Source organism: Pelodiscus sinensis, chromosome 24 (assembly GCF_049634645.1).
Source record: "Pelodiscus sinensis isolate JC-2024 chromosome 24, ASM4963464v1, whole genome shotgun sequence".
NCBI lineage: Eukaryota > Metazoa > Chordata > Testudines > Trionychidae > Pelodiscus > Pelodiscus sinensis.
This window is the reverse complement of record NC_134734.1, coordinates 24968371-24992210: the sequence shown is the minus strand read 5'-3', so window position 1 is coordinate 24992210 and position 23840 is coordinate 24968371. Positions and strand designations below refer to the sequence as shown.

The window sequence follows — 23840 nt, the reverse complement described above, 5'->3', positions numbered from 1 at the left end:
CGGATAACCCGGTCGGTGTTACTGGGTGTGAGAGCGGAACGGATAACCCGGTCGGTGTTAGTGAGTGTGAGAGCGGAACGGATAACCCGGTCGGTGTTACTGGGTGTGAGAGCGGAACGGATAACCCGGTCGGTGTTAGTGGGTGTGAGAGTGGAACGGATAACCCGGTCGGTGTTAGTGAGTGTGAGAGCGGAACGGATAACCCGGTCGGTGTTAGTGGGTGTGAGAGCGGAACGGATAACCCGGTCGGTGTTACTGGGTGTGAGAGGGGAACGGATAACCCGGTCAGTGTTACTGGGTGTGAGAGCGGAACGGATAACCCGGGCGGTGTTACTGGGTGTGAGAGGGGAACGGATAATCCGGTCGGTGTTAGTGGGTGTGAGAGGGGAACGGATAATCCGGTCGGTGTTAGTGGGTGTGAGAGGGGAACGGATAACCCGGTCGGTGTTACTGGGTGTGAGAGCGGAACGGATAACCCGGTCGGTGTTACTGGGTGTGAGAGGGGAACGGATAATCCGGTCGGTGTTAGTGGGTGTGAGAGGGGAACGGATAATCCGGTCGGTGTTAGTGGGTGTGAGAGGGGAATGGATAACCCGGTCGGTGTTACTGGGTGTGAGAGCGGAACGGATAATCCTGTCGGTGTTAGTGGGTGTGAGAGGGGAACGGATAACCCGGTCGGTGTTACTGGGTGTGAGAGCGGAACGGATAATCCTGTCGGTGTTAGTGGGTGTGAGAGGGGAACGGATAACCCGGTCGGTGTTACTGGGTGTGAGAGCGGAACGGATAACCCGGTCGGTGTTACTGGGTGTGAGAGGGGAACGGATAATCCTGTCGGTGTTACTGGGTGTGAGAGGGGAACGGATAACCCGGTCGGTGTTACTGGGTGTGAGAGCGGAACGGATAATCCTGTCGGTGTTAGTGGGTGTGAGAGGGGAACGGATAACCCGGTCAGTGTTACTGGGTGTGAGAGCGGAACGGATAATCCTGTCGGTGTTACTGGGTGTGAGAGGGGAACGGATAACCCGGTCAGTGTTACTGGGTGTGAGAGCGGAACGGATAATCCGGTCGGTGTTAGTGGGTGTGAGAGGGGAACGGATAATCCGGTCGGTGTTAGTGGGTGTGAGAGGGGAACGGATAACCCGGTCGGTGTTACGGGGTGTGAGAGGGGAACGGATAACCCGGTCATTGTTAGTGGGTGTGAGAGCGGAACGGATAACCCGGTCGGTGTTAGTGGGTGTGAGAGGGGAACGGATAACCCGGTCGGTGTTACTGGGTGTGAGAGGGGAACGGATAACCCGGTCAGTGTTACTGGGTGTGAGAGCGGAACGGATAACCCGGGCGGTGTTACTGGGTGTGAGAGTGGAACGGATAACCCGGTCGGTGTTACTGGGTGTGAGAGTGGAACGGATAACCCGGTCGGTGTTACTGGGTGTGAGAGGGGAACGGATAACCCGGTCGGTGTTACTGGGTGTGAGAGTGGAACGGATAACCCGGTCGGTGTTACTGGGTGTGAGAGCGGAACGGATAACCCGGTCGGTGTTAGTGGGTGTGAGAGGGGAACGGATAACCCGGTCGGTGTTACTGGGTGTGAGAGCGGAACGAATAACCCGGTCGGTGTTACTGGGTGTGAGAGCGGAACGGATAACCCGGTCAGTGTTAGTGGGTGTGAGAGCGGAACGGATAACCCGGTCGGTGTTAGTGGGTGTGAGAGGGGAACGGATAACCCGGTCGGTGTTACTGGGTGTGAGAGCGGAACGGATAACCCGGTCGGTGTTAGTGGGTGTGAGAGGGGAACGGATAACCCGGTCGGTGTTACTGGGTGTGAGAGCGGAACGGATAACCCGGTCGGTGTTAGTGAGTGTGAGAGCGGAACGGATAACCCGGTCGGTGTTACTGGGTGTGAGAGCGGAACGGATAACCCGGTCGGTGTTAGTGAGTGTGAGAGCGGAACGGATAACCCGGTCGGTGTTACTGGGTGTGAGAGCGGAACGGATAACCCGGTCGGTGTTAGTGGGTGTGAGAGTGGAACGGATAACCCGGTCGGTGTTAGTGAGTGTGAGAGCGGAACGGATAACCCGGTCGGTGTTAGTGGGTGTGAGAGCGGAACGGATAACCCGGTCGGTGTTACTGGGTGTGAGAGGGGAACGGATAACCCGGTCAGTGTTACTGGGTGTGAGAGCGGAACGGATAACCCGGGCGGTGTTACTGGGTGTGAGAGGGGAACGGATAATCCGGTCGGTGTTAGTGGGTGTGAGAGGGGAACGGATAATCCGGTCGGTGTTAGTGGGTGTGAGAGGGGAACGGATAACCCGGTCGGTGTTACTGGGTGTGAGAGCGGAACGGATAACCCGGTCGGTGTTACTGGGTGTGAGAGGGGAACGGATAATCCGGTCGGTGTTAGTGGGTGTGAGAGGGGAACGGATAATCCGGTCGGTGTTAGTGGGTGTGAGAGGGGAATGGATAACCCGGTCGGTGTTACTGGGTGTGAGAGCGGAACGGATAATCCTGTCGGTGTTAGTGGGTGTGAGAGGGGAACGGATAACCCGGTCGGTGTTACTGGGTGTGAGAGCGGAACGGATAATCCTGTCGGTGTTAGTGGGTGTGAGAGGGGAACGGATAACCCGGTCGGTGTTACTGGGTGTGAGAGCGGAACGGATAACCCGGTCGGTGTTACTGGGTGTGAGAGGGGAACGGATAATCCTGTCGGTGTTACTGGGTGTGAGAGGGGAACGGATAACCCGGTCGGTGTTACTGGGTGTGAGAGGGGAACGGATAATCCTGTCGGTGTTACTGGGTGTGAGAGGGGAACGGATAACCCGGTCGGTGTTACTGGGTGTGAGAGCGGAACGGATAATCCTGTCGGTGTTAGTGGGTGTGAGAGGGGAACGGATAACCCGGTCAGTGTTACTGGGTGTGAGAGCGGAACGGATAATCCTGTCGGTGTTACTGGGTGTGAGAGGGGAACGGATAACCCGGTCGGTGTTAGTGGGTGTGAGAGGGGAACGGATAACCCGGTCAGTGTTACTGGGTGTGAGAGCGGAACGGATAATCCGGTCGGTGTTAGTGGGTGTGAGAGGGGAACGGATAATCCGGTCGGTGTTAGTGGGTGTGAGAGGGGAACGGATAACCCGGTCGGTGTTACGGGGTGTGAGAGGGGAACGGATAACCCGGTCATTGTTAGTGGGTGTGAGAGCGGAACGGATAACCCGGTCGGTGTTAGTGGGTGTGAGAGGGGAACGGATAACCCGGTCGGTGTTACTGGGTGTGAGAGGGGAACGGATAACCCGGTCGGTGTTAGTGGGTGTGAGAGCGGAACGGATAACCCGGTCGGTGTTACTGGGTGTGAGAGGGGAACGGATAACCCGGTCGGTGTTACTGGGTGTGAGAGTGGAACGGATAACCCGGTCGGTGTTAGTGGGTGTGAGAGGGGAACGGATAACCCGGTCGGTGTTACTGGGTGTGAGAGGGGAACGGATAATCCTGTCGGTGTTAGTGGGTGTGAGAGGGGAACGGATAACCCGGTCGGTGTTACTGGGTGTGAGAGCGGAACGGATAATCCGGTCGGTGTTACTGGGTGTGAGAGGGGAACGGATAACCCGGTCATTGTTAGTGGGTGTGAGAGCGGAACGGATAACCCGGTCGGTGTTACTGGGTGTGAGAGTGGAAGGGATAACCCGGTCGGTGTTACTGGGTGTGAGAGCGGAACGGATAATCCTGTCGGTGTTAGTGGGTGTGAGAGGGGAACGGATAACCCGGTCGGTGTTACTGGGTGTGAGAGCGGAACGGATAATCCGGTCGGTGTTACTGGGTGTGAGAGGGGAACGGATAACCCGGTCATTGTTAGTGGGTGTGAGAGCGGAACGGATAACCCGGTCGGTGTTACTGGGTGTGAGAGCGGAACGGATAACCCGGTCGGTGTTACTGGGTGTGAGAGGGGAACGGATAACCCGGTCGGTGTTACGGGGTGTGAGAGCGAAACGGATAACCCGGTCGGTGTTACTGGGTGTGAGAGCGGAACGGATAATCCTGTCGGTGTTAGTGGGTGTGAGAGGGGAACGGATAACCCGGTCGGTGTTACTGGGTGTGAGAGCGGAACGGATAATCCTGTCGGTGTTAGTGGGTGTGAGAGGGGAACGGATAACCCGGTCGGTGTTAGTGGGTGTGAGAGGGGAACGGATAACCCGGTCAGTGTTACTGGGTGTGAGAGCGGAACGGATAATCCTGTCGGTGTTACTGGGTGTGAGAGGGGAACGGATAACCCGGTCAGTGTTACTGGGTGTGAGAGCGGAACGGATAATCCGGTCGGTGTTAGTGGGTGTGAGAGGGGAACGGATAATCCGGTCGGTGTTAGTGGGTGTGAGAGGGGAACGGATAACCCGGTCGGTGTTACGGGGTGTGAGAGGGGAACGGATAACCCGGTCATTGTTAGTGGGTGTGAGAGCGGAACGGATAACCCGGTCGGTGTTAGTGGGTGTGAGAGGGGAACGGATAACCCGGTCTGTGTTACTGGGTGTGAGAGCGGAACGGATAACCCGGTCGGTGTTACTGGGTGTGAGAGGGGAACGGATAACCCGGTCTGTGTTACTGGGTGTGAGAGCGGAACGGATAACCCGGTCGGTGTTAGTGGGTGTGAGAGCGGAACGGATAACCCGGTCGGTGTTACTGGGTGTGAGAGGGGAACGGATAACCCGGTCGGTGTTACTGGGTGTGAGAGTGGAACGGATAACCCGGTCGGTGTTAGTGGGTGTGAGAGGGGAACGGATAACCCGGTCGGTGTTACTGGGTGTGAGAGGGGAACGGATAATCCTGTCGGTGTTAGTGGGTGTGAGAGGGGAACGGATAACCCGGTCGGTGTTACTGGGTGTGAGAGCGGAACGGATAATCCGGTCGGTGTTACTGGGTGTGAGAGGGGAACGGATAACCCGGTCATTGTTAGTGGGTGTGAGAGCGGAACGGATAACCCGGTCGGTGTTACTGGGTGTGAGAGTGGAAGGGATAACCCGGTCGGTGTTACTGGGTGTGAGAGCGGAACGGATAATCCTGTCGGTGTTAGTGGGTGTGAGAGGGGAACGGATAACCCGGTCGGTGTTACTGGGTGTGAGAGCGGAACGGATAATCCGGTCGGTGTTACTGGGTGTGAGAGGGGAACGGATAACCCGGTCATTGTTAGTGGGTGTGAGAGCGGAACGGATAACCCGGTCGGTGTTACTGGGTGTGAGAGCGGAACGGATAACCCGGTCGGTGTTAGTGGGTGTGAGAGGGGAACGGATAACCCGGTCGGTGTTACGGGGTGTGAGAGCGAAACGGATAACCCGGTCGGTGTTACTGGGTGTGAGAGCGGAACGGATAACCCGGTCGGTGTTACTGGGTGTGAGAGTGGAACGGATAACCCGGTCGGTGTTAGTGGGTGTGAGAGGGGAACGGATAACCCGGTCGGTGTTAGTGGGTGTGAGAGGGGAACGGATAACCCGGTCGGTGTTACTGGGTGTGAGAGCGGAACGGATAACCCGGTCGGTGTTACTGGGTGTGAGAGCGGAACGGATAACCCGGTCGGTGTTAGTGGGTGTGAGAGCGGAACGGATAACCCGGTCGGTGTTACTGGGTGTGAGAGCGGAACGGATAACCCGGTCGGTGTTACTGGGTGTGAGAGCGAAACGGATAACCCGGTCGGTGTTACTGGGTGTGAGAGCGGAACGGATAATCCTGTCGGTGTTACTGGGTGTGAGAGCGGAACGGATAACCCGGTCGGTGTTACGGGGTGTGAGAGCGGAACGGATAACCCGGTCGGTGTTACGGGGTGTGAGAGCGAAACGGATAACCCGGTCGGTGTTACTGGGTGTGAGAGGGGAACGGATAACCCGGTCGGTGTTACTGGGTGTGAGAGGGGAACGGATAACCCGGTCGGTGTTACTGGGTGTGAGAGCGGAACGGATAACCCGGTCGGTGTTACTGGGTGTGAGAGGGGAACGGATAACCCGGTCGGTGTTACGGGGTGTGAGAGCGAAACGGATAACCCGGTCGGTGTTACTGGGTGTGAGAGGGGAACGGATAACCCGGTCATTGTTAGTGGGTGTGAGAGCGGAACGGATAACCCGGTCGGTGTTACTGGGTTTGAGAGTGGAAGGGATAACCCGGTCGGTGTTACTGGGTGTGAGAGTGGAAGGGATAACCCGGTCGGTGTTACTGGGTGTGAGAGCGGAACGGATAACCCGGTCGGTGTTAGTGGGTGTGAGAGGGGAACGGATAACCCGGTCGGTGTTACGGGGTGTGAGAGCGAAACGGATAACCCGGTCGGTGTTACTGGGTGTGAGAGCGGAACGGATAACCCGGTCGGTGTTACTGGGTGTGAGAGTGGAACGGATAACCCGGTCGGTGTTAGTGGGTGTGAGAGGGGAACGGATAACCCGGTCGGTGTTAGTGGGTGTGAGAGGGGAACGGATAACCCGGTCGGTGTTACTGGGTTTGAGAGCGGAACGGATAACCCGGTCGGTGTTACTGGGTGTGAGAGCGGAACGGATAACCCGGTCGGTGTTAGTGGGTGTGAGAGCGGAACGGATAACCCGGTCGGTGTTACTGGGTGTGAGAGCGGAACGGATAACCCGGTCGGTGTTACGGGGTGTGAGAGCGAAACGGATAACCCGGTCGGTGTTACTGGGTGTGAGAGCGGAACGGATAACCCGGTCGGTGTTACGGGGTGTGAGAGGGGAACGGATAACCCGGTCGGTGTTACTGGGTGTGAGAGCGGAACGGATAACCCGGTCGGTGTTACGGGGTGTGAGAGCGAAACGGATAACCCGGTCGGTGTTACTGGGTGTGAGAGCGGAACGGATAACCCGGTCGGTGTTACGGGGTGTGAGAGGGGAACGGATAACCCGGTCGGTGTTACGGGGTGTGAGAGCGGAACGGATAACCCGGTCGGTGTTACGGGGTGTGAGAGCGAAACGGATAACCCGGTCGGTGTTACTGGGTGTGAGAGGGGAACGGATAACCCGGTCGGTGTTACTGGGTGTGAGAGCGGAACGGATAACCCGGTCGGTGTTACTGGGTGTGAGAGCGGAACGGATAACCCGGTCGGTGTTACTGGGTGTGAGAGCGGAACGGATAACCCGGTCGGTGTTACGGGGTGTGAGAGGGGAACGGATAACCCGGTCGGTGTTACTGGGTGTGAGAGGGGAACGGATAACCCGGTCGGTGTTACGGGGTGTGAGAGGGGAACGGATAACCCGGTCGGTGTTACTGGGTGTGAGAGGGGAACGGATAACCCGGTCGGTGTTACTGGGTGTGAGAGCGGAACGGATAACCCGGTCGGTGTTACGGGGTGTGAGAGGGGAACGGATAACCCGGTCGGTGTTACTGGGTGTGAGAGCGGAACGGATAACCCGGTCGGTGTTACGGGGTGTGAGAGCGGAACGGATAACCCGGTCGGTGTTACGGGGTGTGAGAGCGAAACGGATAACCCGGTCGGTGTTACTGGGTGTGAGAGGGGAACGGATAACCCGGTCGGTGTTACGGGGTGTGAGAGCGAAACGGATAACCCGGTCGGTGTTACTGGGTGTGAGAGGGGAACGGATAACCCGGTCGGTGTTACTGGGTGTGAGAGGGGAACGGATAACCCGGTCGGTGTTACTGGGTGTGAGAGCGGAACGGATAACCCGGTCGGTGTTACTGGGTGTGAGAGGGGAACGGATAACCCGGTCGGTGTTACGGGGTGTGAGAGCGAAACGGATAACCCGGTCGGTGTTACTGGGTGTGAGAGTGGAACGGATAACCCGGTCGGTGTTACTGGGTGTGAGAGGGGAACGGATAACCCGGTCGGTGTTACTGGGTGTGAGAGGGGAACGGATAACCCGGTCGGTGTTACTGGGTGTGAGAGCGGAACGGATAACCCGGTCGGTGTTACGGGGTGTGAGAGCGAAACGGATAACCCGGTCGGTGTTACTGGGTGTGAGAGCGAAACGGATAACCCGGTCGGTGTTACTGGGTGTGAGAGGGGAACGGATAACCCGGTCGGTGTTACGGGGTGTGAGAGCGAAACGGATAACCCGGTCGGTGTTACTGGGTGTGAGAGGGGAACGGATAACCCGGTCGGTGTTACTGGGTGTGAGAGGGGAACGGATAACCCGGTCGGTGTTACTGGGTGTGAGAGCGGAACGGATAACCCGGTCGGTGTTACTGGGTGTGAGAGGGGAACGGATAACCCGGTCGGTGTTACGGGGTGTGAGAGCGAAACGGATAACCCGGTCGGTGTTACTGGGTGTGAGAGGGGAACGGATAACCCGGTCATTGTTAGTGGGTGTGAGAGCGGAACGGATAACCCGGTCGGTGTTACTGGGTGTGAGAGGGGAACGGATAACCCGGTCGGTGTTACTGGGTGTGAGAGAAGAATGGATAACCCGGTCGGTGTTACGGGGTGTGAGAGGGGAATGGATAACCCGGTCATTGTTAGTGGGTGTGAGAGCGGAACGGATAACCCGGTCGGTGTTAGTGGGTGTGAGAGGGGAACGGATAACCCGGTCGGTGTTACTGGGTGTGAGAGCGAAACGGATAACCCGGTCGGTGTTACTGGGTGTGAGAGCGGAACGGATAACCCGGTCGGTGTTAGTGGGTGTGAGAGCGAAACGGATAACCCGGTCGGTGTTACTGGGTGTGAGAGCGGAACGGATAACCCGGTCGGTGTTAGTGGGTGTGAGAGGGGAACGGATAACCCGGGCGGTGTTACTGGGTGTGAGAGGGGAACGGATAACCCGGTCGGTGTTACTGGGTGTGAGAGCGGAACGGATAACCCGGTCATTGTTAGTGGGTGTGAGAGGGGAACGGATAACCCGGTCGGTGTTAGTGGGTGTGAGAGGGGAACGGATAACCCGGTCGGTGTTACTGGGTGTGAGAGCGAAACGGATAACCCGGTCGGTGTTACTGGGTGTGAGAGCGGAACGGATAACCCGGTCGGTGTTACTGGGTGTGAGAGGGGAACGGATAACCCGGTCGGTGTTACTGGGTGTGAGAGCGGAACGGATAACCCGGTCGGTGTTACTGGGTGTGAGAGGGGAACGGATAACCCGGTCGGTGTTAGTGGGTGTGAGAGCGAAACGGATAACCCGGTCGGTGTTACTGGGTGTGAGAGGGGAACGGATAACCCGGTCGGTGTTACTGGGTGTGAGAGCGGAACGGATAACCCGGTCGGTGTTAGTGGGTGTGAGAGCGAAACGGATAACCCGGTCGGTGTTACTGGGTGTGAGAGCGGAACGGATAACCCGGTCGGTGTTAGTGGGTGTGAGAGCGAAACGGATAACCCGGTCGGTGTTACTGGGTGTGAGAGGGGAACGGATAACCCGGTCGGTGTTAGTGGGTGTGAGAGGGGAACGGATAACCCGGTCATTGTTAGTGGGTGTGAGAGCGGAACGGATAACCCGGTCGGTGTTAGTGGGTGTGAGAGGGGAACGGATAACCCGGTCGGTGTTACTGGGTGTGAGAGGGGAACGGATAACCCGGTCGGTGTTAGTGGGTGTGAGAGAAGAACGGATAACCCGGTCGGTGTTAGTGGGTGTGAGAGGGGAACGGATAACCCGGTCAGTGTTACTGGGTGTGAGAGAAGAACGGATAACCCGGTCGGTGTTACTGGGTGTGAGAGCGGAACGGATAACCCGGTCGGTGTTACTGGGTGTGAGAGGGGAACGGATAACCCGGTCGGTGTTACTGGGTGTGAGAGCGGAACGGATAACCCGGTCGGTGTTACTGGGTGTGAGAGAGGAACGGATAACCCGGTCGGTGTTAGTGGGTGTGAGAGGGGAACGGATAACCCGGTCGGTGTTACTGGGTGTGAGAGCGGAACGGATAACCCGGTCGGTGTTACTGGGTGTGAGAGGGGAACGGATAACCCGGTCGGTGTTAGTGGGTGTGAGAGCGGAACGGATAACCCGGTCGGTGTTAGTGGGTGTGAGAGGGGAACGGATAACCCGGTCGGTGTTACTGGGTGTGAGAGGGGAACGGATAACCCGGTCGGTGTTACTGGGTGTGAGAGCGGAACGGATAACCCGGTCGGTGTTACTGGGTGTGAGAGGGGAACGGATAACCCGGTCGGTGTTACGGGGTGTGAGAGCGAAACGGATAACCCGGTCGGTGTTACTGGGTGTGAGAGTGGAACGGATAACCCGGTCGGTGTTACTGGGTGTGAGAGGGGAACGGATAACCCGGTCGGTGTTACTGGGTGTGAGAGGGGAACGGATAACCCGGTCGGTGTTACTGGGTGTGAGAGCGGAACGGATAACCCGGTCGGTGTTACGGGGTGTGAGAGCGAAACGGATAACCCGGTCGGTGTTACTGGGTGTGAGAGCGAAACGGATAACCCGGTCGGTGTTACTGGGTGTGAGAGGGGAACGGATAACCCGGTCGGTGTTACGGGGTGTGAGAGCGAAACGGATAACCCGGTCGGTGTTACTGGGTGTGAGAGGGGAACGGATAACCCGGTCGGTGTTACTGGGTGTGAGAGGGGAACGGATAACCCGGTCGGTGTTACTGGGTGTGAGAGCGGAACGGATAACCCGGTCGGTGTTACTGGGTGTGAGAGGGGAACGGATAACCCGGTCGGTGTTACGGGGTGTGAGAGCGAAACGGATAACCCGGTCGGTGTTACTGGGTGTGAGAGGGGAACGGATAACCCGGTCATTGTTAGTGGGTGTGAGAGCGGAACGGATAACCCGGTCGGTGTTACTGGGTGTGAGAGGGGAACGGATAACCCGGTCGGTGTTACTGGGTGTGAGAGAAGAATGGATAACCCGGTCGGTGTTACGGGGTGTGAGAGGGGAATGGATAACCCGGTCATTGTTAGTGGGTGTGAGAGCGGAACGGATAACCCGGTCGGTGTTAGTGGGTGTGAGAGGGGAACGGATAACCCGGTCGGTGTTACTGGGTGTGAGAGCGAAACGGATAACCCGGTCGGTGTTACTGGGTGTGAGAGCGGAACGGATAACCCGGTCGGTGTTAGTGTGTGTGAGAGCGAAACGGATAACCCGGTCGGTGTTACTGGGTGTGAGAGCGGAACGGATAACCCGGTCGGTGTTAGTGGGTGTGAGAGGGGAACGGATAACCCGGGCGGTGTTACTGGGTGTGAGAGGGGAACGGATAACCCGGGCGGTGTTACTGGGTGTGAGAGCGGAACGGATAACCCGGTCATTGTTAGTGGGTGTGAGAGGGGAACGGATAACCCGGTCGGTGTTAGTGGGTGTGAGAGGGGAACGGATAACCCGGTCGGTGTTACTGGGTGTGAGAGCGAAACGGATAACCCGGTCGGTGTTACTGGGTGTGAGAGCGGAACGGATAACCCGGTCGGTGTTACTGGGTGTGAGAGGGGAACGGATAACCCGGTCGGTGTTACTGGGTGTGAGAGCGGAACGGATAACCCGGTCGGTGTTACTGGGTGTGAGAGGGGAACGGATAACCCGGTCGGTGTTAGTGGGTGTGAGAGCGAAACGGATAACCCGGTCGGTGTTACTGGGTGTGAGAGGGGAACGGATAACCCGGTCGGTGTTACTGGGTGTGAGAGCGGAACGGATAACCCGGTCGGTGTTAGTGGGTGTGAGAGCGAAACGGATAACCCGGTCGGTGTTACTGGGTGTGAGAGCGGAACGGATAACCCGGTCGGTGTTAGTGGGTGTGAGAGCGAAACGGATAACCCGGTCGGTGTTACTGGGTGTGAGAGGGGAACGGATAACCCGGTCGGTGTTAGTGGGTGTGAGAGGGGAACGGATAACCCGGTCATTGTTAGTGGGTGTGAGAGCGGAACGGATAACCCGGTCGGTGTTAGTGGGTGTGAGAGGGGAACGGATAACCCGGTCGGTGTTACTGGGTGTGAGAGGGGAACGGATAACCCGGTCGGTGTTAGTGGGTGTGAGAGGGGAACGGATAACCTGGTCAGTGTTAGTGGGTGTGAGAGGGGAACGGATAACCCGGTCGGTGTTACTGGGTGTGAGAGGGGAACGGATAACCCGGTCGGTGTTACTGGGTGTGAGAGCGGAACGGATAACCCGGTCGGTGTTAGTGGGTGTGAGAGGGGAACGGATAACCCGGTCGGTGTTAGTGGGTGTGAGAGGGGAACGGATAACCCGGTCGGTGTTAGTGGGTGTGAGAGAGGAACGGATAACCCGGTCGGTGTTACTGGGTGTGAGAGAGGAACGGATAACCCGGTCGGTGTTAGTGGGTGTGAGAGGGGAACGGATAACCCGGTCGGTGTTACTGGGTGTGAGAGCGGAACGGATAACCCGGTCGGTGTTACTGGGTGTGAGAGGGGAACGGATAACCCGGTCGGTGTTACTGGGTGTGAGAGCGGAACGGATAACCCGGTCGGTGTTAGTGGGTGTGAGAGCGGAACGGATAACCCGGTCGGTGTTACGGGGTGTGAGAGGGGAACGGATAACCCGGTCGGTGTTAGTGGGTGTGAGAGCGGAACGGATAACCCGGTCGGTGTTAGTGGGTGTGAGAGGGGAACGGATAACCCGGTCGGTGTTAGTGGGTGTGAGAGGGGAACGGATAACCCGGTCGGTGTTAGTGGGTGTGAGAGCGGAACGGATAACCCGGTCGGTGTTAGTGGGTGTGAGAGGGGAACGGATAACCCGGTCGGTGTTAGTGGGTGTGAGAGGGGAACGGATAACCCGGTCGGTGTTAGTGGGTGTGAGAGCAGAACGGATAACCCGGTCGGTGTTACTGGGTGTGAGAGGGGAACGGATAACCCGGTCGGTGTTAGTGGGTGTGAGAGGGGAACGGATAACCCGGTCGGTGTTAGTGGGTGTGAGAGGGGAACGGATAACCCGGTCAGTGTTACTGGGTGTGAGAGGGGAACGGATAACCCGGTCGGTGTTAGTGGGTGTGAGAGGGGAACGGATAACCCGGTCGGTGTTAGTGGGTGTGAGAGCGGAACGGATAACCCGGTCGGTGTTACTGGGTGTGAGAGCGGAACGGATAACCCGGTCGGTGTTACTGGGTGTGAGAGGGGAACGGATAACCCGGTCGGTGTTACTGGGTGTGAGAGGGGAACGGATAACCCGGTCGGTGTTAGTGGGTGTGAGAGGGGAACGGATAACCCGGTCGGTGTTACGGGGTGTGAGAGCGGAACGGATAACCCGGTCGGTGTTACTGGGTGTGAGAGCGGAACGGATAACCCGGTCGGTGTTAGTGGGTGTGAGAGGGGAACGGATAACCCGGTCGGTGTTAGTGGGTGTGAGAGGGGAACGGATAACCCGGTCGGTGTTAGTGGGTGTGAGAGGGGAACGGATAACCCGGTCAGTGTTACTGGGTGTGAGAGGGGAACGGATAACCCGGTCGGTGTTACTGGGTGTGAGAGCGGAACGGATAACCTGGTCGGTGGTTCTTTGTTCCTTACACAAGGGAATCCAGCTGCTTTGTGTAGGAGCAAAGCTGCTTGGTAAAATGTCAACGTTTGCAGGGTGAGGGGTGGGCAGTTTCCTTTTTAAGCCAAACTGCAACTTTTCAGACACTTGCCAGTGTTGCTGGATGCTTTCTTGGGTGGAATTTCTGCTCCGAACCTGACAGAGACCCACCCCTGCAATGACCTGTAAGCCCAAGGGCGGGCTCATTTGGGGACCGGCGAGACCCAGGTTCAAATCCCTGTTCTGCATCTGGTGGAATGTGAATTGGAACCTGGAGTCCCTACGGCTAGAGGCTGTTCTGGCACGTGGTGTCTCTGGCTAATTCGGTCACTATTTTTTCTCACAGGTCTTGGTTTTATGCCACAGAGGGATGGAAATGGGTAGAAACCTCAACACTTTTCAGGGAACTGAAATGTTGGGTTCCGCCCAACCCTTCACACAAGGATCGTAGGGTATGTCTACACTGCCTAGTTCGAACTAGGGTGGTAGTGTAGACATACCCTAAGTGTGACACAGATGGTGGAATGAAAAATATCATTCTCGAAACAGCTTGTGTGGGTGCAACTTGCACGGGCAACATTTGCACCTGCCAGACGGACTCTCGGTGCCCCTTGGAGCATGTTTCTCTTCTTGCCCTGCATTTATGGAGTTAGAGGCCCTCGTGCCTTGATTGGCACCTCAAATCGGTTGCATATTTCTACGTGCGCCTGCGGCAGCAAGCGCCCCCTTTGGAAGAGACGACGAGGGAATTTAACTGTGTGGCACAGCCACCAGCCTCCCCTCAGGACAAGGGCCGTCCCATGCGGGTTGCTGTGATCAGCAGCCCCCGACCCTGCCTCTGGACCCACGAGTGCTACGCTCAGCTCACGGCCAGGCCTCGAAGGCGCCCCGTCCGCAGGGCTCACCAGGGTGACGTCGGCAAACTCCCTCTGCAGGAACCGTTTCATCTCTCTGCAGCTGACGGTGGAGCAGCCCTCGTCCTTCTCCCCCTGCGTGCAGAAGATGCTGATGATGGTGGAAATGCTGTCCAGGAGCTGAGGCATCTTCCGGGGATCCGAGCAAGCCTGGAAGGGAAGAGCAGCCCTGAGCACAAGTTCTGTTTTCCCGGGGTGCCCCTCTGGGCAGACGGGGAGGATTCCCACACAGCAGTGGGGTTTGGATCGGGCCTGCCGTGCGCAGTTAAGGGGCACTGTTCTCCCGGCGTCACCGCGAGATACGACCACGCCCCCTGGCTTCAGGTGCCCATGCCAGGACCGCATGGGCACTGGGTAAGTGGCTGGCGTGGGGAGGCAAGCTTTAGCTCCGCCCCTTTGGTGCAAGCCCCACCCCTTCCATGCCCATTGACCCCTCCCCAGCACGGCTTCTGGCCCTGGCCAAGGCTAGCACATCCCCCCAGTGCCAGACAGCTCCCTGCCCCACCCGGCCCCCAGAGTGCTGGGCAACCCAGCTCCCCTCCCCCTCTCCCCGAGCAGCTGGGCAGCCCCATCCCCCTGCTGGCTCCCACTGCGCCTGCAACCCTGGTCCCTCCCCGCAGCTCCCAGAGTGCCCAGAAACCCAGCTCCCCCCCCGATCATCCAGGCAGCCCAGCACCCCCATTTGTGGGCACCTCAGTGCTAAGCAACCCCAGCCCCTGGAACAGGTGGGGGGCTCAGCCCCACTTGGCCCCTGGAGACATGGGGCAGCTGTGCGGTCCCTGCAGGAACCGGAGTAGCCGGGCAACCCCACTCCAAATGCCCTGGGATAGCTGGGCCGCTGTGAGGCTCCGCCCAAGCCTTGGGAGCAGCCAGCTGCCCCTCCCACGGCCCCATTTCACAGATGGGACAAGGAGGCCCAAGAAGGGAAAGGGCTTTCCCCAGAGCGAGTCAATAGCAGCACTGGGGCTAGAATGCAGGAGTCCTGACCCCGATCTCTGCTTCTGGGACGTGCGGTTTTGCCCACAGACGTTGCTCTATAACAGTGGTCCCCAACCATTTGGGGTTGCTGGGCGCCAGGGGGCGTGGCCATTCGTGGGTCTGGCCCACGAAAGCTCATCAGCTAATAAACCATCTTGTTAGTCTTTAAAGTGCTACATTGTCCTGCATTTTGCTTCAGCTACCCCAGACTAACACGGCTCCATTTCTATCACTATTCTGTATATTTTAGAGACTGTCTGATCAAGAACTCCTCCCAAACGGCAAGAGCTAGGACCACCCTCTTCTCACAACTTAAAGCATCACAAAAGTGTGAGCCAGGAGACCACAATGCACCTGGCATGGGATTGCTTCTCGTAAAACCGAAGAGAAAAGGGACAGAATCACCAAATCAAGCGCAGTCCTCAGAAGTGACTGTTGGAGGAAAAGGAAACACCACGAGCCAGAAAATCAGTGGGACCTGGAATAGGATTGCTCCTCAATGAACCTTACAGAAAAGAGGTAAAATGGAGCCATTTGGAGCTCTGCTCTGTTTGGGCAAAGCTAAATCAATGTTCAAGGTTTGCAAACTAGAAGAAAATGTTGTTGGAAATCAGATTGCCTATAGCCGGTTCTTGTTACAACAGAGCGAATGGTTAGCGTTTGGAGGGATGAAGGAAAAACGCGCTTGATGGAATAGCCATTTAAAACATTGGTTCACATTGTCCATTGATTTTTTTAGTAAAGTCTTTTTTAAAAGAAACACAAAATAAAAAGTAACTTATTAAAAGTCACATTAAAAAAAAAATTGAGTCAGAGCCCCAAGAAACACCAGGTACATCTGCTGGTTTTACAGATCTGAAGCCTGTTATCGGGCCCCCCCCCCAGTCTGCCCTTCTCCCACTTAAACACGCCCAGTTCTCTCCGCCTGGCCCCCCAGCTCATGGTTTGACACCCTCATGGGCTACGTCTATATTGGCGAGATTTTGTGCAAATACTTTTAACAAGAGTTTTTGCGTTAAAGTATTTGTGCAAGAGAGCGTCTACACTGGCATGTGCATTTGTGCAAGAGATGTGCTTCTGCGCAAAAGCATCCGTGCCAGTGTGGACGTTCTCTTGTGCAAGAAATTCATGTTGCCTGTCTACACTGGCCTCTTGTGCAAGAACAGTTGCGCAAAAGGGCTTATTCCTGAGCGGGAGCGTCATAGTTCTTGTGCAAGAAGCACTGATTTCGTACATTAGAACGTCAGAGTTCTTGTGCAAGAAGCACTGATTTCACACATTAGAACGTCAGTGTTCTTGTGCAAGAAGCACTGATTTCACACATTAGAACGTCAGAGTTCTTGTGCAAGAAGCACTGATTTCACACAGTAAAATGTCAGAGTTCTTGTGCAAGAAGCACTGATTTCACACATTAGAACGTCAGAGTTCTTGTGCAAGAAGCACTGATTTCGTACATTGGAACGTCAGAGTTCTTGTGCAAGAAGCACTGATTGCGTACATTAGAACGTCAGTGTTCTTGTGCAAGAAGCACTGATTTCACACATTAGAACGTCAGTGTTCTTGTGCAAGAAGCACTGATTTCACACATTAGAACGTCAGTGTTCTTGTGCAAGAAGCACTGATTTCACACATTAGAACGTCAGTGTTCTTGTGCAAGAAGCACTGATTTCACACATTGGAATGTCAGTGTTCTTGTGCAAGAAGCACTGATTTCACACATTAGAACGTCAGTGTTCTTGTGCAAGAAGCACTGATTTCACACATTGGAACGTCAGTGTTCTTGTGCAAGAAGCACTGATTTCACACATTAGAACGTCAGTGTTCTTGTGCAAGAAGCACTGATTTCACACATTAGAACGTCAGTGTTCTTGTGCAAGAAGCACTGATTTCACACATTGGAACGTCAGTGTTCTTGTGCAAGAAGCACTGATTTCACACATTGGAACGTCAGTGTTCTTGTGCAAGAAGCACTGATTTCACACATTAGAACGTCAGAGTTCTTGTGCAAGAAGCACTGGTTTCACACATTGGAACGTCAGTGTTCTTGTGCAAGAAGTACTGATTTCACACATTGGAACGTCAGTGTTCTTGTGCAAGAAGCACTGATTTCACACATTGGAACGTCAGAGTTCTTGTGCAAGAAGCACTGATTTCACACATTAGAACGTCAGTGTTCTTGTGCAAGAAGCACTGATTTCACACATTAGAACGTCAGTGTTCTTGTGCAAGAAGCACTGATTTCACACATTGGAACGTCAGAGTTCTTGTGCAAGAAGCAGTGATTTCACACATTGGAACGTCCGTGTTCTTGTGCAAGAAGCACTGATTTCACACATCGGAATGTCAGTGTTCTTGTGCAAGAAGCACTGATTTCACACATTGGAACGTCAGAGTTCTTGTGCAAGAAGCACTGATTTCACACATTGGAACGTCAGTGTTCTTGTGCAAGAAGCACTGATTTCACACATTAGAACGTCAGTGTTCTTGTGCAAGAAGCACTGATTTCACACATTGGAACGTCAGTGTTCTTGTGCAAGAAGCACTGATTTCACACATTAGAACGTCAGTGTTCTTGTGCAAGAAGCACTGATTTCACACATTAGAACGTCAGTGTTCTTGTGCAAGAAGCACTGATTTCACACATTAGAACGTCAGTGTTCTTGTGCAAGAAGCACTGATTTCACACATTGGAACGTCAGTGTTCTTGTGCAAGAAGCACTGATTTCACACATTGGAACGTCAGTGTTCTTGTGCAAGAAGCACTGATTTCACACATTAGAACGTCAGTGTTCTTGTGCAAGAAGCACTGATTTCACACATTAGAACGTCAGTATTCTTGTGCAAGAAGCACTGATTTCACACATTGGAACGTCAGAGTTCTTGTGCAAGAAGCAGTGATTTCACACATTGGAACGTCCGTGTTCTTGTGCAAGAAGCACTGATTTCACACATCGGAATGTCAGTGTTCTTGTGCAAGAAGCACTGATTTCACACATTGGAACGTCAGAGTTCTTGTGCAAGAAGCACTGATTTCACACATTGGAACGTCAGTGTTCTTGTGCAAGAAGCACTGATTTCACACATTAGAACGTCAGTGTTCTTGTGCAAGAAGCACTGATTTCACACATTAGAACGTCAGTGTTCTTGTGCAAGAAGCACTGATTTCACACATTGGAACGTCAGTGTTCTTGTGCAAGAAGCACTGATTTCACACATTAGAACGTCAGTGTTCTTGTGCAAGAAGCACTGATTTCACACATTAGAACGTCAGTGTTCTTGTGCAAGAAGCACTGATTTCACACATTAGAACGTCAGTGTTCTTGTGCAAGAAGCACTGATTTCACACATTGGAACGTCAGTGTTCTTGTGCAAGAAGCACTGATTTCACACATTGGAACGTCAGTGTTCTTGTGCAAGAAGCACTGATTTCACACATTAGAACGTCAGTGTTCTTGTGCAAGAAGCACTGATTTCACACATTAGAACGTCAGTATTCTTGTGCAAGAAGCACTGATTTCACACATTAGAACGTCAGTGTTCTTGTGCAAGAAGCACTGATTTCACACATTAGAACGTCAGTGTTCTTGTGCAAGAAGCACTGATTTCACACATTGGAACGTCAGTGTTCTTGTGCAAGAAGCACTGATTTCACACATTAGAACGTCAGTGTTCTTGTGCAAGAAGCACTGATTTCACACATTAAAACGTCAGTGTTCTTGTGCAAGAAGCACTGATTTCACACATTAGAACGTCAGTGTTCTTGTGCAAGAAGCACTGATTTCACACATTGGAACGTCAGAGTTCTTGTGCAAGAAGCACTGATTTCACACATTAGAACGTCAGAGTTCTTGTGCAAGAAGCACTGATTTCACACATTAGAACGTCAGAGTTCTTGTGCAAGAAGCACTGATTTCACACATTAGAACGTCAGAGTTCTTGTGCAAGTAGCACTGATTTCACACATTAGAACGTTAGTGTTCTTGTGCAAGAAGCACTGATTTCACACAGTAGAACGTCAGTGTTCTTGTGCAAGAAGCACTGATTTCACACATTCGAACGTCAGTGTTCTTGTGCAAGAAGCACTGATTTCACACATTGGAACGTCAGTGTTCTTGTGCAAGAAGCACTGATTTCACACATTGGAACGTCAGAGTTCTTGTGCAAGTAGCACTGATTTCACACATTAGAACGTCAGTGTTCTTGTGCAAGAAGCACTGATTTCACACATTCGAACGTCAGTGTTCTTGTGCAAGAAGCACTGATTTCACACATTGGAACGTCAGTGTTCTTGTGCAAGAACTCCCCTCCCGTGTAGACAGGCAGCAAGTTGACACAGCCTTGATGTTTGCTGCTCTTCTCTGGCACCGCAGCACTTTGTGCTCAGTCAGGGCCATTCCCCGGAGGATGCAGGGCCCAGGGCACCCCCCTGCCCCTAAGCCCTGCTCCTCCCCCGGCCCAAAGCCCCCTCCCCCGAGCACCACTAGCTGGAGGAATACCAGAGGAATTGGCAGGGGGCTGCCGCAGGGGTGCCCCCCCCCACTCACTGCAGCAGCGGGAGCCTGAGTGACCCTGCAGCCTGCTCGGCTCCATCCTGCCACCCCCCCAGCCCACTGCCCTCCGCCCCAGGGCTGGGCCTCTCGGCGTCCTGCTGCCGCGGTGAAGCCGAGCGCAGAGGGCTGGGGGCGTGCCGTGGGGGGTGCAGGCTTCTGGGCTGCGCTGGGTCCCACTGCTGCAGCCCCACGCCAGCCCGCCGGTGATCCCTTGGAACCTCCCATGGGATGGTTGAGGGGGCCGCCGCAGGGCCCCACAGTGCGAGGCTGAGGCAGCCGCCCTGAACCGTCCTACGGACGGGGCGTCCCTGTCAAGGGCTGGTGCCCAGACTCCACCAGCACCGCGCGGAGAGGGACAGCGACCCCTGTGACCTACAGCCTCCTGCCAACAAGCCCGCGGGGACACTCGCCTTCGCAAACAGCCCGGCGCCGCTGCCTGCGTCTGGGGAGGTGGGCTCGGCCCACGATGCTCGTGGCCAGACACATCTGTCAGTCTGGGAGGCGCCACAGGGCCCTCGTTATTCGTGTTGAAACGCATCGGGGGGGGGGGTGAAACTGGGCTAAGTTGCCCAGGGGGTTGTGGAGTCTCCATCCCTGGAGATATTGAAGAGCAGGTTGGACACCCGCCTGTCAGGGATGGTCCAGACGGTGCTGGGTCCTGCCGTGAGGGCCGGGGACTGGAGTCGATGGCCTCTCGAGGTCCCTTCCTGGTCTAGTGGGCTATGGCTGCCCCCCCGAAACACGTTCCATTTGTGACCTCCTACAAGCCCTGGGGCCTTTGCTGATGTGCCTGGGAAATCCACACGTCTCTGTCAATGGAATCCCCCAGCCCGTCCCTCGAAGGCAGCGCTAGCGGCTCCCCGACATCCCCCTGCAAAGCATCCCGCCACTGTCTGCCGGACGCAGCCCCGCGGTGCAAGGGAGAAGGGGGCTGTGGACTCCGACTTACCCGACGCACCAACGGGAGCACTGGAGGTTCAGTGGAGCCGTTGGGAGCGCGCCGACGAACCGAGTCTTTTATAGGCTCCTAAGGGCGCAAAGAAAGGAGGTGCCCTCGGCAGAGTCCTGATTCATCCTTAGCCCAGCCCTGCTCGCCTTTGTACTCTCGGAGGCGCTTTGACTCATTGGCCCCTCACCTAGCACTTTAGCCCAGAAATAGCAGCTGCGCTGTCACAGTCCGACTGCCGGTGGGTCCCACCTGGCTGGGATTGCAAGGGCATGGCCCCGGAAGGCTGTACTTTACATTTTTCTCCCATGAAGAAAGCCTTGCAAGCAGCCAAACTCGGCAGGCGAGGGCCAGTGGAACAAAGGGATTTTCTGTATGTTACATAGGGTCTGTCTACACTACCCTCCTAGTTCAAACTAGTGGGGTAATGTAGGCATACCGCACTTGCAAATGAAGCCCGGGATTTGAATTTCCCGGGCTTCATTTGCATAAGCGGGGAGCCGCCATTTTTAAAACCCCGCTGGTTCGAACCCCGTGCAGCGCGGCTACCCGGGGCTCGAACTAGGTAGTTCAAACTAGGTTCCTATTCCAAACTACCGGTACGAGGTGGTGGAACGAGGTGTACCGGTAGTTTGGAATAAGAAGCCTAGTTCGAACTACCTAGTTCGTGCCCCGTGTAGCCGCGCTGCACAGGGTTCGAACCAGTGGGGTTTTAAAAATGGCGGCTCCCCGCTTATGCAAATGAAGCCCGGGAAATTCAAATCCCGGGCTTCATTTGCAAGTGCGGTATGCATACATTACCCCGCTAGTTTGAACTAGGAGGGTAGTGTAGACATACCCATAGGCAGTAACACAGGATGAAATTAGGCCTCACGTGTCACGGTTGGGAGAGGGAGGGGACTGAAATCAAGATTGAAGTTGATGAAATTAATTGAGCTCAGAACCGGACAAAGACATTTGTCTGTCTATAGTACGGGCCCAGTATTTCAGCAACGGCAGAGATTGGGGCTTACTCCTATTGGTGTGTCTACACTGCAGTTGGAGGTGTGACTGCAGTGCGTGGAGACATCCCCATGTTAGCAATAATCTGGCTGATACACCATCAGCGATGCTCTGTAGCATGGTTTGCAGTGCGGACGCAGGACCAGCAAACCTGTGCTGAAGTTTGTACGGGCACGTTTTCACTGGTATTTGTGCTCTAGTTTGGATATAGGTCTCCAGCTGCAGGGTAGACATAACCAAGCGCCTGAAGTCAGTAGACTTTGGATTTGGCCTTCCAATCCTACAGGATGAGGACAATGCTTGACCTATGTTTATTTTTTAGAAGTGTCTAACCTATGCACTGTAATGAGTCTTCTGTCCCCTCATTCACTCTTGTGCAAACTAGGAGTAACTACAAATTCAATGCATCTGCGAAGTGGGTCTTTGCCCACGAAAGCTTGTGCTCCAAAAAATCTGTTAGTCTATAAGGTGCCACGGGACTCCTCGTTGTTTTTGCAGATTCAGACTAACAGAGCTACCCCTCTGATACAAATTCAATGAAATTACAGCAACACGAATCCAGCATACATGAGATCAGAAATAGGGCCACTTAGAACTGGGTGAATCGCAGCCTTCTCAGTTCATAGGCAAGTCTGAAACAAATTATTTTGGACTGAACCAAACCCAATTGTTATTTTGAAATGTTCAGTGAAGCAATAAGTTTAAGAAAAAGATGGAAACAAACAAACAAACCAAACCCCCATAGATCTGGGTTGCACATAACAGTTCAAAACAAAATGTTGCTTTTAGATTTGGAGCATTTTTTAATATTTTAAATGACAGTAAAAAATCAAAAGAAATGTTGAAAGGAAAAGTTGCTTTGAATAAACCCCCAAAACAGTCCAATTCTTTTCTGTTTTCTTTTCCCACTAGAATATTTTTGGAGTCGACAGTGAATAGACTCTGATAAATATTTCAGTGTTGCCAGGGCTACATTTTTTGATAAAAGTTTCCGACAAAAAAATTCACCTGGCTCTTGGGCTGCTACAGCATCATCCTTTATTCCTGTTTCTGGTCCAGGTCAATGTTTTCTCGATTATTTACTAATGGCAACACCTTTTTCTTAGGCATTGGCTGTCTGCAACCCATTCAAGATGCTCCCCCTTCATTAGTCCGCAACGTAGTGAAAGGCATTTTGGTGCATGGGAATAACTGAAGGATTTAGAAAATCACCTAAAACAATCAAAACCAGGAATGACTCTAACATGCTCTCTGAATGAGCTAAGTCATAAGATTGCGTTTGGCGTTTGTTCCCAGCGTTTGAAAACTAATCCATTAGGGTACGTCTACACTACAGCGCTAGTTCGAACTAACTTAGTTCGAATTAGTTAATTCGAACTAAGCTAGTTCGAACTAGCGCATCTAGAACTAAAAACTAGTTCGAACTAGCGTTTTGCTAGTTCGAACTAGCGCGTCCACACTGATTGGACGCAGGGGGGCATTTAAGGGCAGCTGAAACCGGTTCTGGCAGGGCATCAGGTCAGCAGTTGCTTTGTGTGGCTGCTGTCTGAGGCTATCTGAGGCTCGTGCTTAAAGGGACCCCCCCTGGACAGCCGGTTCTCAGCTTTTCCTGCTTGCTTGCCAACCTCGCCGAGGGACAGCAAAGCGTCGGTCTCTGTGCCCGTCTGTGTCGGTGCTTCCCTTCGGGGGGGCCGCCGCAGGTGGCAACATGGAGCCACGGCTCGCCCTGCACCTTCTGGTGCACGTTCTGGACTTGCTGCTGCAAGCCTGCCAGCAATGGCTCGAGGCTGCCTGGCACCACCTGGGGAACGTCAGCCCCCTGCCTCTCCGCCTGGCCGCCCTGGGGGCCGTGGAGGAGCCGCGGCGGCGCCCCGGCACCGGCGTGCCCCGCCGCATCTGGCGTCTGGACACCAGCAGCGACTGGTGGGACCGCATCGTCCTGGAGCACTGGGACGACCGACAGTGGACCCAGAACTTTAGGATGAGGAGGGACACCTTCCTGGAGCTCTGCGAGTGGCTCGCCCCTGCCCTGCAAAGAAGGGACACTCGCATGAGGCCCGCCATCCCCCTC

At 54.8% G+C, this 23840-nt stretch overlaps 1 protein-coding gene across 1 annotated transcript in view; it reads right to left on the bottom strand.

The window, feature by feature from the left end:
* Nucleotides 1-21132, bottom strand: part of LOC102459675 (uncharacterized) — a 39984-nt gene extending 18852 nt beyond the window's left edge. The window contains exons 1-2 of the mRNA XM_075908318.1: nucleotides 20771-21132; nucleotides 14285-14443 (exon numbers count right to left, since the gene is read on the bottom strand). Of these exons, the coding sequence (XP_075764433.1) occupies nucleotides 14285-14422 (138 nt within the window). The 5' untranslated portion in view covers nucleotides 14423-14443; nucleotides 20771-21132. The remainder of the gene's footprint in view (nucleotides 1-14284; nucleotides 14444-20770) is intronic.
* Between the last annotated feature and the right edge of the window lie 2708 nt (nucleotides 21133-23840).